This window comes from Phragmites australis, chromosome 18, assembly GCF_958298935.1.
Source record: "Phragmites australis chromosome 18, lpPhrAust1.1, whole genome shotgun sequence".
NCBI lineage: Eukaryota > Viridiplantae > Streptophyta > Magnoliopsida > Poales > Poaceae > Phragmites > Phragmites australis.
The window spans coordinates 5,733,457-5,751,844 of NC_084938.1; the positions used below are offsets into that span (position 1 = coordinate 5,733,457).

At 38.3% G+C, this 18,388-nt stretch overlaps 1 protein-coding gene across 2 annotated transcripts; it reads left to right on the plus strand.

Annotated features, from left to right (window-relative positions):
• The first annotated feature begins 2,400 nt into the window (after positions 1 to 2,400).
• LOC133899567 (GTP-binding protein ERG-like) lies at positions 2,401 to 7,232 on the plus strand. 2 transcript variants are annotated; one of them, XR_009906373.1, is made up of 10 exons: positions 2,401 to 2,951; positions 3,523 to 3,612; positions 4,044 to 4,189; positions 4,274 to 4,432; positions 4,505 to 4,571; positions 5,841 to 5,948; positions 6,102 to 6,241; positions 6,414 to 6,520; positions 6,716 to 6,940; positions 7,073 to 7,232. XR_009906373.1 is itself a non-coding variant. In XM_062340563.1 (9 exons), exons 1-8 carry the CDS (start codon positions 2,457 to 2,459, stop codon positions 6,511 to 6,513), a joined length of 1,305 nt encoding a protein of 434 aa, XP_062196547.1. In that variant the 5' UTR covers positions 2,401 to 2,456; the 3' UTR covers positions 6,514 to 6,520; positions 6,716 to 7,232. The 2 variants fall into 2 exon arrangements, 1 of the variants encoding a protein (XP_062196547.1); XM_062340563.1 differs by having other exon boundaries at positions 6,716 to 7,232.
• The last annotated feature ends 11,156 nt before the right edge of the window (positions 7,233 to 18,388 follow it).

The following is an 18,388-nucleotide window of genomic DNA, read 5'->3' on the forward strand; positions in this document are numbered from 1 at the left end:
ATACTTTGAATATTCTGACAAAACTTTTTCATACACTTACTGTACTTTCTTGCTGTCAATTCTGCTTTGTCCAAGAAAATGACAGGTTTGAGACATGCTCTTGCAGTCTTGTGTAGCTTCCTAAAATATGAGTACTATTCCTGAAACACAACATCGAGAGTTTAAGCTGTTACAAAGAAAGATTTGATTCGATTCTCCATCATAAAAGGTATAATGCTTTTAGCAGTTGACATGCATTTCAAGGAAGAATTGATGCATGCTTCTATGCTCGGCAGAATTGACTGAAGAGAATGTGCAAAGGAACTGGACCGTGCATGCTGCCATCAGAAGGCATAGATACACAGAACCTTGGAGGAAGAGGCAATTGCGATGAGCTGCCTGCCTCCTTGCGCCATCCAATGGTTACTAGAACAGAACAGAACATGATGCTCCTTCACCTTTTAATATACTTTTGCAAGATTTATAGTCATACGTAATGCCTTTTCCAAGATGTTGATATTCTAGTTGGTATCCATTTAATGCCGTGTTTGCAAGACAGAAATTATGCTGGGACTTATTTACTAGTAGCAATAATCGGGGAAAATTGCCTCGCTCCGAACAGGTCTTGTTTGGTTCGGTTCAGCGCCAACCGCCAATGCTTGCCACCCCTCCCCCCCCCCCCCCCCCCACAATCGTCGGTGTGCCTACGCAATTTTGGTTGGGAGCCCAAGCGTTAGCAAGCCACGTGTCGCCGAAGGAAATATGCCCATGCTAATTCATTTTCGCGCGGGCACGGGTGAGACGAGGGCAGCGTAAACGTCCGCCAAAACGCGGGTGCGCCAGCATGGCGTGGCGGGGCACAAACCAAATAGGCCAGCTAGACAATGATTTCCGTTAGACCATTTTAACTATATTTTCTTCATTTTATTCCTTTCTCGATTCTTTTTTCTATTTTCATTCTCTTTACATCTCTAACAATTTCCTTCGAGAGAAATTGCAAAAAGAAAGGAGAGATAATCCCGTTCTGGAGGGAATGAACTTGAGAATCCCTTCATGATGAGAACCGTGAAGGAAAACCGTTGGAGCGCTGAAAGGAACGAAAATCCCTTCACAACGAGAATTTCATCAAAAAAAAAAGCCATTAACTTTAGTCTTAGGTCTCGGTGTGACTGAAATTCTCGTTAGGTCGTGACCTTCCGTATGATTAAACAATGATTCAATAATTAAATGATAAATAAAGATATATAGTATATAAACTTACAGAGGAGCGAAGATTAAGAGTATTCTTTTAACTCCAATTAGAAGCCAGTTCAATTGTTGATCATAGAAATTGGTTGGCCTAATTTTATTGATCGAGACAAAAATAGTAAATATACCTCAAAGATAGGATCCATGATCAAAATTTTGAAAGAAAGCATTAACAATATGGGCTTTGATTCGATCCTTTGCACCAATATTTAAAATAGGAATAAGTCTATTTCACACTCACTTATTGAGATTCGTCTACTTCAACCCCCATACACCTATAAAACCATCTAAATAACTATCCAAAACTATCTAAATAACCTGGAGCGGTTTTAGAGGACAATGATCGACACCCTAAAAGATCTCCTTTGTCTGATCTAATGGGAGACTTTTCTAAGCTCTAAAAATTCTAGGATGATTTTTATGGGATACTATAATTCATATAAACCCATTTTGATTGGTTTGGCCTAAAAATCTTGAGCCAAATTAAAAACTAAATTCTTCAAAGTTACAACCATTTCTAATTTTCTCTATTTTTTAAGACTTCAAAATAATTATATAAAATCTGAGAAAATTCACTAATATTACTCATAAGCCATATAATAATTTTTAGAATTATTTCAAGTCCTAAGTTACATAGAAATTTTGTGAGTCCTTCACAAGGTATCACAAAAATTAAAATTGTTAAGTTTAATGAGGGGTGATGCTTTGTGAAGGAGCCCACAAATTTTTATGTAATCTAGGGTTTAAAATAATTTTAGATATTTCTTTGTAACGTAGGGCTTGAAATAATTTTAAAAAGAGCAGCTCAGCTTCTCGTCGTTGTAGACTCATCACTAATTTTCCCCGTCGATCAGGTGATGGATTGCCTCCGACGAGCCGCATGAATCACCTCTGACCACACGAACCTCCGCCTCATGACCTTCGCGACATGGATCTCCAAGAGAAAAGGCAATAGCTCTAGAAAACAGTAAACTAATATCTTTTTTACTGACATATGAGATTATCTGTATTAAGAAAACGCGATGCAAGAAGAGACACTCGGGAGGGTGCAGCAAGGAACATCAAACCCATGAAGTCTAACGACCCAATTACTTCCGAACCACGAAAAAGGCCCAAAAGCCCACTTCCCCCGCCATGGACCACCACCCCTCCTCGCACCTCCGGGTTTCCCCAAAATACCCCTCCCTTAAACCCTCCGCCTCCGCCGCCGCCTCTCCTCCTCCGCCGCCATGCGCCGCTTCCTCCGAGCCCTCCGCCCGCTCCAAACCCTATCCATAACCCCCGCCCCCGCCGTACCCGCCCCACTCCGCCTCCTCTCCTCCACCTCGGCGGCCGCGTCCTCGGACTCCGACTCCGTCCCCTCCCCCGCCCCCGCCGCGGACGCCGACTTCGACAGCGTCGACTACGCCCTCCCCACCCCGGGCTCCGCCCCCTCGCGCAACAACCCTGTCGCCGCGCTAAGGAAGCTCCGGTTTGACCCCTCCCTCCGCGCGCGCGCCGACGAAGCGCTCTTCAGTAAGGGGCTGGACGGGGCGGCCGTGGGGGAGGAGGAGGAGGAGCGGTCGCGGGACGTGGCGCTTGCGCTGCTCGAGGCGGCGCTGGAGCCACCCGACGAGGATGGCGACGAAGGCCCCGGGGAGGTCAGGGAGGAGGACCAGATGTCGCTATCTGTTGGGATCGTTGGCGCGCCCAACGCCGGCAAGTCCTCTCTCACCAACACCATGGTGCGTATGACTTCCAATGGAACAACTCCTCTTATGTTTGATGAATGCGTCAAGAAAGCTTGTGCTATGGCATAGGAAATGGAAATTTCTATTCATAATAAATCATCTCTTGCTTTATTGACACAGAGCATTAGGGAGTTCATTAGTTGTTGGCTCATTTCTCCCAGACATCGTAGGGTCATGGATTTTGCATTGCATTTATCGTTGGTTCGTGTTGATGTAACTAATGATTGTTTTAGTTCCAGACTCTCAATCGAAAATTCCTTTAATGCCTACTGGTTATCACTTCGCCAGCACTGTTTCTGCTGTTAAGTTTATGTGCATTCGACACACGCTTATCCTTTGTGCCTTCACTCCTGCAGAATCTAAACGTATACAGTACTTTCTGCATTTTGACTTGTATTCTTTCACCAACCCATAACAATGGATGGCTCAGTTGATACTAGCAATATCTCTGACATAATGTCTTTTAGATAAATAATTAAATATAATTCAATTCAATAAACTGAGAGTAGACTCATTAGCTCATGGTAATGGTGCCTTATGTTTCCTTCGTCCTTTTCTCTGTCAGGTTGGGACGAAAGTGGCTGCAGTCTCCCGCAAGACAAATACTACGACTCATGAAGTTTTGGGGGTGCTGACAAAAGGGAAAACCCAGATAGTAAGTCCTGTTATCTGATTTCTTCTTGTGCTGGTAGCCTAGTAATAAATGAAACCACATTTTCAACTTTTGACCTTAGCATTTACGACTTTCTTTGAAATGTATTCCATAGCTATGGTGTTTTGTGTTTGCAACTAATTGGGCTTTGGACATGTGTTATCTCTTATGATTTATGGGATAGCTGCATTTTATTTTTACCAGTTAATGGTTGCAGTAATGAATCTGATTATATCAGATGGTGCAAGCACATTTTCATGGCTTGATTTGTATCTATTTTATTCTGTTAAACAAAATTCTAGTTTGAATCATATGTTGTCAGCATGTCCACGCTCATAATTAAGAACCTATTGCAAAAATGTATACGTATCAGAACTATCTGTACAAAATGTCTTGAAGTTTGAGTTGTTTCCTGCTGATAAAATTCTCTGCAGTGCTTCTTTGACACCCCAGGGCTCATGTTAGGGCACCATGGATTTCCTCATAGGGATGTCACGGTTCGTGTGGAGAGTGCCTGGAGCTCAATTAACCTCTATGATCTACTAATAGTCATGTTTGATGTCAACAGGCATCTTAAAATGTGAAAGTCTTCATCTCGCTGTTATTTTATTTCATGTTAGAACTCATGGTAAGTGCACTTCTAACTATGTATTCATTTATGCAGGCCTGATTCACGAGTTATAAAGTTAGTCAAACGTTTGGGAGCTGAGGTAAACCCAAACCAGAGGCGTATATTATGCATGAATAAGGTTGACCTGGTGGAAGACAAAAAAGACCTACTTAAAGTTGCAAAGGAATTTGAAGGTCTTCCTGGATATGAAAGGTTTCACTAGTCTGCTGTACATTGTGTTCCTACTATTTCACTTGCCTTATTGGAATTTCCTCCCAATGCTAGGTACTTCATGGTATCTGGACTAAAAGGCAAGGGAGTGAAAGACCTTGTACAGTACTTGATGGACCAGGTATTTTCATTTATACTTATCGTTCCTCTTACCTATCTAAATCTAAAGACTTAATAACTTCATGAGCTCAAATGCTGGGAGTTCTTGTGCTTAGATAATACTTCCTCTGTTTTTTTATAAGATAAGTTTTGACTTCACATGGTGCCCAAAATTGAACTGACTATTAATTCGTTTATGAAATATTTTGAGAGCTAAGAATATCATTATAATATGAAAGCGCATTCAAATCCAAATTAATAGTACTAGTACAGTATTACTAAACATAGATTATGAATTCTGTCATGCTGTGAGAATATTTACTTTGTACTATGTTATTACTTGCAATAAAGATCTGAACTGGTCGATCTGTAATATGATTTTGCTGGTGTTATCTGATATTCGTAGCTCCTTGGTTTTTGGATGATAATTCAGGCAGATATTGTGTTTTGGTGTTGAGTACATAACCATGGTGTAGTTGATTATTCTGTGAGATGTTAATGAGCTGGCCACTGCTAGCTGCATGAGTAGGCTTGTCCCAATTCTTAAGCCCGATCCTGGACAATTATAGTAGCTGTTAATTCAACAATTTCAGCTTCCCCCCCTGCCAAAAAAAAAAAAAAAATCAGCTTCTCTCTGTTTGGCACTTAAAAATCAGTTTGTATCTATATTCTATTTAATTAGTGGTCACCTTTTTGTTGTGTAGCCTATATCGCTGAAGATTGATCTTTGGCCAAAGTTTAAAAAAGAATCAACTGCACGCATCCCAAAACTGTTATATATTTGACTGGAGGGAGTAATTTTGTTATGGAAAGAGACAAGTTAGTTTAGGCAAGTTATCTAGTTGGTTGGTATTAGGTAAGGTTAGAGAGTCCTAGTCGGTTGTCTATTTCCTACTTTCGTAAGTTAGCTAGATGACACCTCTTATATAAAGGTAGCCTAGTCCTTGTTAGTGGGGAATCGAGAAGTAATAATTCAGAAAAGGGCTTTGCCCAGATGTTTAGATCAAAACCTCTTCTCAGCAGGAGAAGCCCGATGATTAGAGGGTGATCTGCCCTTGGCATTGATTGGAGCCTCTAGTCTACGGGGAAGCCCGGGATTAGAGGGCGATCTGGCGTATCTTATCCCTTGTATCTGTTGTTCCTCTTGTTACCATATTAAATTTACTATTATTGGCACTTCAAAATGAATCTTGAATCTTTTGCAATTTTGTGTTTTTTTCACTAACTAGTTAGCATTATCAATCCTTTATGTGCTGCTTTTAGTACTCTAAGTTACATCTATTATTTCTAGGCAGTACAAAGATCTTGGGATGAAGAACCAACTGTGATGACTGAAGAGGTTATGAAATCCATATCGCTGGAGGTTGTGCGAGAGAAGATGTTGCATCACATTCATCAAGTAATTCATTTACATTTCATCTTTGAAACTTGGTACTCTTTAATTCGAATGGATTCTGTTTGCCAATGAATGACCTTATGCAGGAAATTTACTGTGAGTGTAGTATTATTTGATTCAAATGAAATTAATTTGCTTGTGTATGACCTTTTGCAGGAAATCCCCTATGTAATTGAGCATCGTTTGATGGATTGGAAGGAGCTAAAGGATGGTTCTCTTAGGGTGGAGCAGCACTTCATTACACCAAAGCAAAGCCAACGTCAGATTCTTGTTGGAAAAAATGGCTCTAAGATTGGGTAAAAGGCATTCTCTTATGGAAAACATGCTCCTATGTTAGAATGCCAGATGGTGCATTTTGATGTAGCACTTTGCGAATTAACATCTGTAATCGGATACATTATTGGAATTACTCCTGTGCATGATCCATACTAATGTGTTGACATCTCTGGTTTGGGACGAATGTTTCAGGAGAATTGGTATTGAAGCCAACGAAGAACTGAGGTCCATATTCAAGAGAGATGTCCATCTAATTCTCCAAGTTAGAGTTGCTAAAAAGAGGAGTGCTTGAACAGAATGTGAGTATATTTCACTTTTCATTCACTCTGTTAGACTGTTACAGTAGTCTGTTTTTCAGCCTGTTACCAGCTTTGAAAATTCCAAAAAGATTTTTCCTAAATTTCCATCAGAATTTATCCAAGTTCTATTGATTCTGATCCCCTGAGCCATGATTGATTAATTTGTCTGAAGGAATGATTTATTCTTTTGTGCAGTTATTGCGCCTGTATAGACTGCTGATCTGAGAACTGCAGTACAGTGCTGGCAGAATGCATTCACGAGACATTTGATTAGACAGCCGGTGCTTTGATACAACTTCCGCTCGAATCAAGGCACTAAACTGTGCCCAAACATGCGGAGTATGAGATGTGATTATGATAATAAGCTAGCTCAGCAATATTTTGCATGATCTAGCGGACAAGGAAATGGCTCGCAAAGTGGTGAGCTGCTGCACACTCGGCTTATGTTGTTCGTGATATAGATACATCTGTACTAGACTACTGCTATCATTTTACTTTCTTTCTGGTTCGAAACTTCAAATAGCTCCTCCTCTGATGTCTGTATCTTGATAGATGCTTGTCACACTGTTGTAATAACCTGATGACCAGTCTGGTCGTCTTCAGGATGCTGTCGAAGACAAAATTTGCTAGTTCCACTGTGATCTTTACTCCTGTTGTTCCTGCATGTTTGGAACAGCAGAAAATTTGGAAGGAATTATGTGTGGCTTGACAACGGTGCTACAAGGCTGCTCTATCTTCCACTGCCGGATAATTGTGTAAGACTTAAAATTGGCCATAATCTTGCATCATTAATGTATTCTTCCATTTCTCTTTTATTTTGGCTCAAGGGGCACTATGCAATGACCCCAGTGATAGAGCCATTCCATTCTGCAATAGCCATCTCTCCATGTACTTGATCTAGTGTACAAGCATTGGGTTCTTTTCATTTAAAAAAAGGGGCAGGAGCTCTGCCATTCATTAGTATGAGGAAAAGAGTTTCGCAATAAAAATGGCCAGCCCTTTAAGAGGCCAACAAGGCAAGAAGACAACTACAAAACACAAAATGAGAACCTCGACTACTGATGTTCGGCCACCAAAGCATGAGAAGTCAGGATGTATAAACGATGTTGTAGTGTAGAGTGTAATTGAGAGAGATAATAGAGTAGTAAATAAACTCTTGTATTTATTGATCATAGTGTTTACATATTTATACATGCTGGGAAGATATCTCTTCTCAACAGATACAACTCTTGGTAATTGATCACATGGTTATATTTAAAAGTATCTATTCATAACACTCCCCCTTATCAATTATCTTGAACGTAAATTTCTTGTTAGAACTTCTCCAAAAATCTTATTGGAAAAATATGATGAGAAAATAATATATTGATATGTCATTAAAACTTCTTTAAAATCTAATGAAAAATATAAGAAGAAAATGATATGGTATATATTGGTTATTGTCTCATTATAAGCTTATATGAAAAACCTAAATAGGAAAAACTCATTTTGGTGAGCTTAAAGAACAACAATTATAATATATGGATTATATTAAAATCTCCGAAAATCTCTTGGGAAAATAGGAGGAATAATAGTGATATGCTGTTAAAACTCCTTTAAAATCTAGTGGAAAAATAAGGAGAAAATGATACAACATATATTGATTATTATCTCTTTTTAAACTCATATGAGAAAACCTTTAAAAGGAAAAACTCATAAGCGACTTTAGAGAACAATAGATATGTCTTTGATACCTCCTTTAAAAACTCGAAAGGAAAAATAAGGGATATGACATATGATCTTGTGTAGATATTGCCTCATTAAAAATCTTATATGAGAAACCGTATAGGAAAAACTCATAAAGAAAAAGAGTGCAATATAATTATAAACAGGTTATCATTCAGGGATTAACTCCCTCTGAACCTTGCAAATCTCAAAGTTGCCGCATACCAATTCCGTGAATATATTTTGGAATGTGGAAGTTGGTAAAGACTTAAAGAATAAATCAGTGAGATTATCACATGATTTAGTTTGCAAGATTTCTATCTCCCCATTATGATGATAGAACAATTTAGGAGCAATATGTTTGGTTATATTGCTCTTTATGTAACATGTTTGAGAAATACATGCAGCATTATCTTCATAGATAATGGTTGGTGATTCAATAGAACCAATACCACATGACTTTTTTATATGGTTGATCATTCTGTGAAGAAATACACATGTATGTGATGTTTCAGAATGATATGTAGAAGTAGCCACTGGAATCTGTTTGATGACTCCTGTGAGATAGCTATATCACCATGATATCAGTCTGTGATCTGGCATTATGGGGATCAGTTATATAGCCAGTGTCAGAATATCCCATTATGGTCATAACTTGATTTTCTGATAAAAAAAAACTTAGATCTTTGGTGCCATAAAGATATATATTGATATCTTCTTTGACTCTCGTCTAATAGCGTTGTTAGAGCTGCGCTATTTAAGCTATAATTATAACTGATTCTCATACATATCATAAAGTTTATATTCCACACATAAATTTAACAACAAGAGAATCCAAGTGGCCATTCCTTTTAGAACGACGCTAATTTACTATAAAAGTTTGTTATGACAATAAATAAAAGCCAAGGATAAACCTTAAATAACGTGGGTTTATATTTGTAAAAACCAATATTTAGTCATGGGTAATTATATGTAGCAATTTCTCGAGTAACATCAAAAAAGAGTCTAAAAATTCTGATTGAAAATGATATTGGATCTTGTTGAACAAAAACAAGAAATATTGTGTATAAAGAGATCTTTCAATACATATAATTTTATTCCTTTTTTTCTACGCAATTTTTTCCTCTTTTTTATTTCCTTTTTTGTTTCTTTTTCCCCCTATTTTTCTTTTCTCTTTTTACTTTCAATAGCAGATGAATATCACTCCACTTGCACAAGTTCGTACTGGGATTCAGCAATGCACCATACAAGTTATCATCTCGAGAATGTGGGAGTTTAGAGGGAAACGTGAAGATGAAGCTATCAAGCATTTGGATCTGGTAATTCTTGATGAGAAGGTATAGACTTATTTACTATATTCATGTGATTTGAGTTTGCTTTAAGTACACTGAAAATGTTACTGTCAATATAAGTTGATAATGGTATATCTATCTTGGATCTGTGACATCAAAATTTCATATGTACCATAAAAACAGTGAGCTATTTAAAACATTATTACCAAATTGTGATATCTGATAGCAAAAATATGGTTACCACATTTGTAATACATCAGCAAAAACATCATTCAAGATTTCTATACATATAGCATAGCAAAAAATTTATATCATTCCATCGATACGTATAACTTCATTTTTTATTTATTGCTGATCTGAATTATCTCATCTTCTGATTGATTTTTTCTTTGCCTTCTTTTTTTCCCTCTCAAAGGCAACACCCATTTATGTCGAAATACCTCTAGATGCAATACCTACACTCAAACTACATCTTCATGAAGGAAAAATAGTACTCATCAGGAAATTTATGGTGCAACATGCAAAGATAGCATACCAAGTTGTGCAAACTCCACTCATGATCAAATTAAATAGAAAAACAAAGATTGCAACACCGCAGCCACAACCACTGAACTATCAAAAGTACACATATAATCTTGTGGATTTCTCGCAGCTCAATAACTATCTCAATATGACAAATCATTTTCTTTCTTTGTACAAGTATTCAATTACAATTCCTTCCGTCTTACTTATATATATATATATATATATATATATATATATATATATATATATATATATATATATATATATATATATATATCTTTTTTTGCAATTTATCTAGATGTGATTGGCCAGATAACAGGTGTATCCCATGCTTCAAGTGTGATGTCTTTTGGTAAATTACAAACAAAGCGGTTAATCAATCTGAAAAATATAAGGTAACATATTCTAATCCCATGTATTGATACCTTAATAACAAATATAATTTCCTCATAATGGTTCAATTCAGATTTTTTTTCTCTCCTAAAAAAATGTTTCAATGTAGTGGGCAAACAATCGAAGTATCTTTTTGGGGATCAAGAGCAAGAGAATTTGATGGTGAAGGAGTTTATGAATCCGGCCAAAAAAAAATATTCTAATTGCAATATTTGTTGGTACACTATGGAAAAGCCAAAGAGGTGAAACTCCTTTCTTAAGTAGAACATCAACATGCCACTGGTATATCAACGATAATACAATTTCAGATATCACAAATTTCTATGATAGGTAAACAATCTTTATATTACATTGTAATATAATGCAATACATAGAATAAGAGAAAGATATGTTAACATTATTCAATTACCAACTTACCAAATGAGGTTGAACCTATTGAAAAGCTAGAGTTAACAGCGGACAGCAGTATGCCAACTGAGATAAAGAAAGCTACACTTCTACAGATAAAAAATAGTGATCCTTTTGATGAGCAGGTTCATATCTCTATCTTTTTTCCTATAATACTCATGTGTTTTCATCAATTACATCTCCTGATTGAAAGGGTATTATACCATGTTCCTACCACAATATCAAAAATTGCTCATATATGTCATGCTGATTATTTCACCATGTATCCCTATGCACACTTCAAATATGACAAAAGTTTTTCCGAAGTAATGCACTACTATATAGAATAGTAATGTATCCTATAGTTGTCTTTTTTATATTATAAATAAATACTTTATTTCTTCTAACATATAAAACACATCTTTACAATGTCCATGGCTACAACTCTGATTTAGCTACTCTGGAAAATTAAGTGCACATCTTTATAAGTGCATTTTGTCCCAGATTGAATCATTTATTTTTTACTTTATCATCTGTGTCTATTTCAAATAAACATGAGTGTTCCTTTGCTGTTATGTTATGAATGATCGGTTACATATGCTGCTTGCTACTGTTTATTTCCATTTTCAGAAACTGGTCAATTCTTTCAACTTTCAATATTCTGTAATTCTCATTAGTGCAAAAATTGATGTGACCCATGTGTCATTTCTACAGGGGCAAGGTTTTGAAACCACTGTGACAATCACAAAGTTCAATCCCAATGAAAACTGGAATTACCCTGCTTACAGAATTTGTCATACCAGGTCGTATTTCAATGTAACAACATACAAATGCTCCAAAGCCAATTGTCTATGCACAAAAATCGAGCATATGCATGCTTATGCAAATCCCATAATTGTTTCATTTTCCAGTATTTTTACCATATACAATAAAACTTAACCATACTTATTACATTTAGGTACAAACTACTGCTAATAGCAACTGACAAAACATATGAATTGGAATTCTTGATCTTTGATCGAGTGGCACATCAGATCATAGGCAAGCCATGTGAAAGGTTATACAATCTCTATTCAAAAACTGATATGCATCCTCCCGAGGTTTTAGCTTTGATTGGTCAAAGATTCACCTTTGTATCAAGAATTACAGCTCAAAGTATAGATAAGATCGTTCCATCCTTGGAAGTTATGTATGTTAAAGAGCAATTTGGTAGAGAAACAATGATGTCAGTAACAAAGCAAAACATGGCAACAACAATATCAAGTTCTTCAGTTTCAGTTCCAAAAAGACAAATGTCATTAGTGCCGATCAGAGCAAAACAGATTCAAGTTTAGGTATACCTTCAGTTTCTAAAATTTATATCATTTAATAATTTATCTTTACAAATTGATGCAAAAAAAGACTTAACATTCTACTTATATAGGAGAGTTCAAAATCTTTAGCAGAATTGCAGATAAATGATAATCAGATGGATATTGAACCATCAGAGTACTCTTTTTCGTCTCTATTATATTGATTGGCCTTTTCACATTTTTCTCCAAAAAAAAATCACTCACTATTCATATTCGCTCAAAAATAATAGATGCAAATATCAAGACCAAAACATCACTATCAAGAGCAAAAGACCTCGTGAACACATGGAACAAGATGAAGATGTATAACAATTATCTACTTTTTCCTTCTATTTTGCAGCTTTATATACAATCGTTCTAATACCTTTGTAATGTCAGGAAAATGATGACAAAAATCCTGGAAGCATCAAATATGTAACTGGTTATAAGAAGAAAGGGAAACAGTAAGGTAACTCAAAATAAAATATAGGCTGTTTCACTAATATACTATAATGCCTGGTCACCATTTTCCCCATATATTCCTCCATTAACTGTGCTTCCAAGTTTTGTGATTTTGATAGCATTGGGCTATTTCAAGTATCTTCTTCATGCAAAATAGTGCAAACCATGATACAAGTAGTCCTCAGATCAAATCTACGTGCAATACTTTTTGGCAATAATTATATGTTCATGGTGATGTTAACAAATAGTCACTACTGGTAGTCACGACAATCAACTGCCCTTATCTATATCAGAAGTTAACTTTGGTCATCTTTATGACAAATTGCTTGCTTTGTGTGCAAAATTATCGCTACGACAAATTTCGTTATAGGATAAGTAATTCCTACATGCACTTATTCAATATGGGTTTACATGTGCTTTTATTTGAATGTATGTGTTAATATGTGCAAAAAATCTGATGTATTCTTGGATAGGGTCAACTTTTAGGATATACGCTCTAGCTAAACTACATTACCCACTTTACTTATTCCTGAATACCACTACACTGATTCTAGCTTAGTAACTTCTATTTTATTTCATTCTTACATTAGCATGAGCAGTCCCTCTTCCATTACTTTTATTTTTCACAAGTCCAATTCTGTTCTTTAATTAGAATTCTTATGTTTTACTAATTATTACTCTGCAACATATACATTGCTCAAATATCTTAAGAGTCTCTACTATACACTATGGTGAATTAGCTTCATTGGACATATCACAGACCGATAATTCACTTTATGGTAATCACGTTGCTAAGGTAGAATCACAAAATATATGTTGAAATAAAACTAAGATCATATCAAAATATGTTGAAATATAAGCTGAGATATTAATATTTTTTACACTTGCAGAACAAGCTCCAAAAAACATCTTACTAACGTAAATCTTTTTACATGACTTTATTACATCTGCTTAAATAGCATACTAATTGATTATTATTTCTCTTTTATTTTCCTTTTCTTTATAGGAATACTATACAATTTGGTGGTAATTGCTACTGTAATATGAAGACTTTTGGGAATCCACTATGCTTTCACAATGTATAGAAAATTAATAGGTACTCAGCTCCTTACTAAATCTGATGCCAAGCTAGAGCAGCTTATCTTTTGATGTATAAATTGCACTGTGTTTAACCTTGGTTGGAGCAGCAACTCTTTTGATATATAAATTGCATTGTGCTTAACCTTCTATAGAAACAAAATTAGCCCACTAGGGAAGCTCATTTTGTTGTATATATCTCTAGCAACGCTACTCTGGTAATAGAGCTTATATGTACTTATCCACCATCTTACTCTAAAACTTTATATATCTAGCAACACTGCTGTGGTAATAGAGCTTATATGTACTTATATGGTATCACATGAGGTCCTTATGCTTACAAGAGTTTTATATACATTATCTGCATTGTTGAAAATCAGCATTTAACTCAGAAAATTCCTGTAAAATATAACAAACAGTTTCATAGGATTTTTTGGTACTATATAACAATGCCTCTGCCATATTCAGTAATGAAAAATGCACCAACATTTTTTCTTTGTTATGAGTATGATTATCAAACCCTTGCCAGAGAAATTATGTCAAAGTGGTTTATCTGAAGTCAGTTTTAAATTATGTGGTTAGGGTTCAGGGATTGGAGTAGCTCTGGGCTTAGAGAGAGGCCTTTGGGCAATGGCCGACCGACAGTGGTAGTGGGCGGTGAGGTGGCGGTACACCGCTGGCCACAGGTGGTGAAGGATAGTCGGTAGGTGGTGCTGGCAACGGAGGAGTCAAGGAAACAGCCTGGCAAAGCCAGGTTAGTACGGCGACGACCGACGAATGTGGATCCAACGACGGAGACACCTCCAGAGATAGAGAAGGAGGGCGGGTCAGGGACGAGCACGGCAAGAAAAACTTGCCGGAGTTTAGGGGGAAGGAGGGGTGAGGTTGGGGACTCGCCAGAGGGGCTCAACGGCGTCAAAGATGCTGTCGGAGAGCTGCACGGAGGTGGTGGAGGGGCGGCGCGAGTGGGCTCAGGGTGTGAGGACGTGGGCTAATGAGCCCCCTAAGCAATGTATAATAAGCTCCCACTGCTGCTGCTTGCTGGCTTTATTACCGAGTCTTTCCCTACCTTGCCCAGGCCCACAGCGCAGCCCATACAAGACCCTGGCATCACGGCCTTGCTCTGCCGGCCCCCTGCTCTGCTGAGGCCATGTCCAATTCTCACCTCCTGTCCTCGTCGGCGTCCGCCCTACCATAAGCGTGGCACGGGTTGAAGCCTTGCAGGTGCGTGCCGAAACGCATATGGTCATGGTGAAATCTGCGATTGTTTCATGGTGTGCCCAATCCAGCCCGTATGGTGGTTAGTTCTTGTGTTCTGTCCATGCCTACATGCGTACGTCGTGATAGCCTTTGCGCGTGAGAAGTTGCGGGTTTTAGGGGTCCTTGTTTCCTACCATGCGTTCGTTCCCGGGAAATTCAGATACGAATTTTGAGTTCATCTACACCCTAACACCCATTATAGTATCCAGAAATTTATTCATGTATATCGTGTCAAAATGATGCACCCGAAAAAAAAAATCTGTCGAAAGGCGCGATGAACTCGGCAGCCGCCACGGCAAACCAGGTAGCGTCGGCGACGTCCTCGATCGGTGGCTCACAGACCATCTTCGGTGGCACAGGGACGGTCTTGGTGAACGCGGCAGGTTCGGCACGGTGGACGTCGCGGCGAACTCGGCAGCCTTCGGTAGCCCACGGACGTTCTTGTCGACGTCTGCTCCGGCGTTTCCGGCCCGAGTCTCAGGCGTTGATCTACGTTATTTTCCCACGGCACGGCCGGAACTGGGATCGAATGCATACGTGGTGAAGAGTGATGATATTTATTATATGCCTATTTTTTCTTTTTCTTCAACCGATCGATCTCAACCATTGGATAAAGATCATGTGATTATCATTCTTTCTTCCTCCTCCCGATAATTTCATCCTCTCCCACGCCCACCACACAATAGCTTCTGCTTCCACATCGCTCCCCCACCCTGCCCACCTCCGGCGGCTCTCCCTCCACCAGATCCGTCGTCACTGCCCCTCCATCGCTAACCAATCTATTTTTGAGCTCCCCTATCGCCAACCCTGTCCATCGCTCACCTAAAGCCCGCAGCTCTGGCGGCACCACCGCCGTCTCGCCACACCACCATGCCGCAACCCACCGTCGATCCAGTCGTCATCCTAGTCTCCCTTTAACCCCCGGAGTCACTGATGAACCCCAAAACCCTGAATTCTAATCCCTCTTCTAAACTCACCGGTGTTCGCTCGATTTTAGGCCTGGAGATTAAGAAGTGTGTAAAAATAGAGTTCTCTCTCAAAGTCTCAAATAAATTGGAGCATGTTAAAAGATAACTTCTATGTCACAGATAGGTCTCTTGTATGTAAGGATCCTAATCCAATTTTTTTCTTTTTTTCTTTTTGAAAACATATCTTAATCCACTTTCAATATCGGAGAAATATATACAAATGTTTTGTTTGATGAATGTAGCAATCGATCTGTCGGGCAACGATTTAAACTTGCAGCATGGCCTTCCTCTACCCGCACCCGTTTTCCGTTGGAGCTACCTATTCTGCTGTTCTACTACGCGTAGATAGGTTTGAAAAGGTTTGGATATTTTTCAAACTGGATTCGAAAAAACGGATATAGATGGTTTTATCCGGATACAAATATTTTCAGATCGGATATAAATATTTCTTATCTGGATAAGGTTACGAAAAAAAAAACACTTTTTAGCCGAATGCGGATACAGAAACGGATAATATTCGGATAAGAATATGGATAATATCAAATTCACCTGACTCGTTGAAGAACAAGCTCATCACCATCACTATCAGGGCAACAGCTCACTATGGCTCTAGCTACTTAGACTATATTATAATTTTTGTTATTTTTATACACATAATACTTTCCCCTTATTTGTGAAGTTATTTAATAATGTTTTAATAAATATAGAATAATAGTTTTAATGTTTAAATAAGTTTCTTAAATGTTTTAAATTCTGAAAATTCATAAATAATTATGATAATTTAGAAAAGGTTTTTCTTTAGTAAAATAATTTGGAATAATCTGATGAATTCAATTTTGTGTTTATTTACTTTCTAAAAATCCTTTTTTTAATTCTTAAAATTGCTAGAAAATCCAGGAAAATCTCAAAAAATACCAGGAGCCTTAAAAATTTCAAAAAAAAAAAATCCTACTTCCTTCTTTCATCCTTTCTGAGCCATATCTTCACCGTTGCAAATCTGATCTAATCGTTTTCTTATACTATATTGTTATTTTTGTTGTTTTTATACACACAATTTAAGGGGTCTTTATATATCCAAATTCGTATTTGTATTCGATTCATATTTGCACTGTATTTATTTTCGATACTATCTGTATTCGTTTCCGTATATGGATTTCCGTATTTGTTTTATTTTTCTATTAAAAATAAGGATAAAGATATGGAATAACTATTATCCGTCCGTATCCGATCCGTTTTCACCCTTATGCGTAGGCAACTCCGTATAGAGGTGTGAACACACGGGTTATCTCGTCTGTTCATCCCTCTAACCTAATATCTATCGTCCGTTGATTCTCTCATATATTTTATAATTTATTTTCACCTATCTTTTCGACATAAATCTCATCGTGATAACTGTATGCGCTGAAGGATTAGTGAAATTTTCACTTGCTGTCTACTACCACTTCGGGGGGAACGCATATGCTCATTTCCCGAGCGTTCATCGGAGGTTTCTCGCCTCTCTTCGCCAGGCTCGGCTCTCCCAGGTCCAGTGGTGCTTATCCTATTCTGGTGCCTGAGTCGAGCCGACGCCGGCTGGACGGAATTCTCCCGGCCGGCGCACGACATCACCGGCAGGGAAGACCGACGTCTTCGGATGGCTGCTCGAGTTCCTCTGCTCCAGAAATTACAGCCTGTGCGTGTGGCTTATATCCTTCTTCCTCTCCTTGCTGCCCTTGCTCTGCACCCTGGTGAATAACACTCTGAGACCAGAACTGGATGCATTCATGCCTCGAGCGTCTTTTTAGAATCTTTCGTGCCACAGCGTTGATCTCCATCACTGTTTGTCAGAACAAACAGAGCCTGTGCAGTTTCACGGGAATACTGTACGTGGCATATGCGGTGTGGAGGCGGTCGATGCACAAGTCGTCGTTCCCACTTCCGGACGACATGGTCGCTGCCGCTCCATGCTCCCTTGCCGCCTCCGAGGTCCCCTGCTCCGGCCTCCGTGCTCCCTGGATCTGCGTCGTCAATCCTTGCGTATCACAGACAAGCGACATCAATGCCCGCTTGAAGTTTGTGTCGCAGCTTATTGATACAGAAAGACAACAATGGAAAGGAGATATTGTCTTCAGAATTTTTTTTTTTCGGGGGCATGATGCCTCAGAAACTAAGAAAATAAAGCTACCGACTAAACCAACGGAAGACTTTGTGGCTTGGCATTATGAAAATGGATTTTTCACTGTTCCTTGGAAATTTGAGCGGTATCTAAGCGAACTAAGGCCATCTCCAACGGAGTCTCCAAATTTGAGGATTCTAGTGCTACAGTGTTTTGCGGTATACTGTAGCACTAGAAATCCATCTCCAACAGATCCTCTATCCAGTGATACAGTACTGCTACAGTGTTAGGGATAGAGGATGCTGTAATAATGATAGGGAATGATGTAATAGTATTTTGAGGATGAAGATTTGAGATAGCTGTTGGAGATGGTC

Excerpts from the sequence above, each read along its gene's own strand:
- LOC133899567 (XM_062340563.1), top strand. The coding sequence starts at position 2,457 with ATGCGCCGCTTCCTCCGAGCCCTCCGCCCGCTCCAAACCCTATCCATA. Across the intron at positions 4,572-5,840 it reads TACAGTACTTGATGGACCAG|GCAGTACAAAGATCTTGGGA; the intron begins GTATTTTCATTT and ends TATTATTTCTAG. Across the intron at positions 6,242-6,413 it reads AAAAATGGCTCTAAGATTGG|GAGAATTGGTATTGAAGCCA; the intron begins GTAAAAGGCATT and ends CGAATGTTTCAG.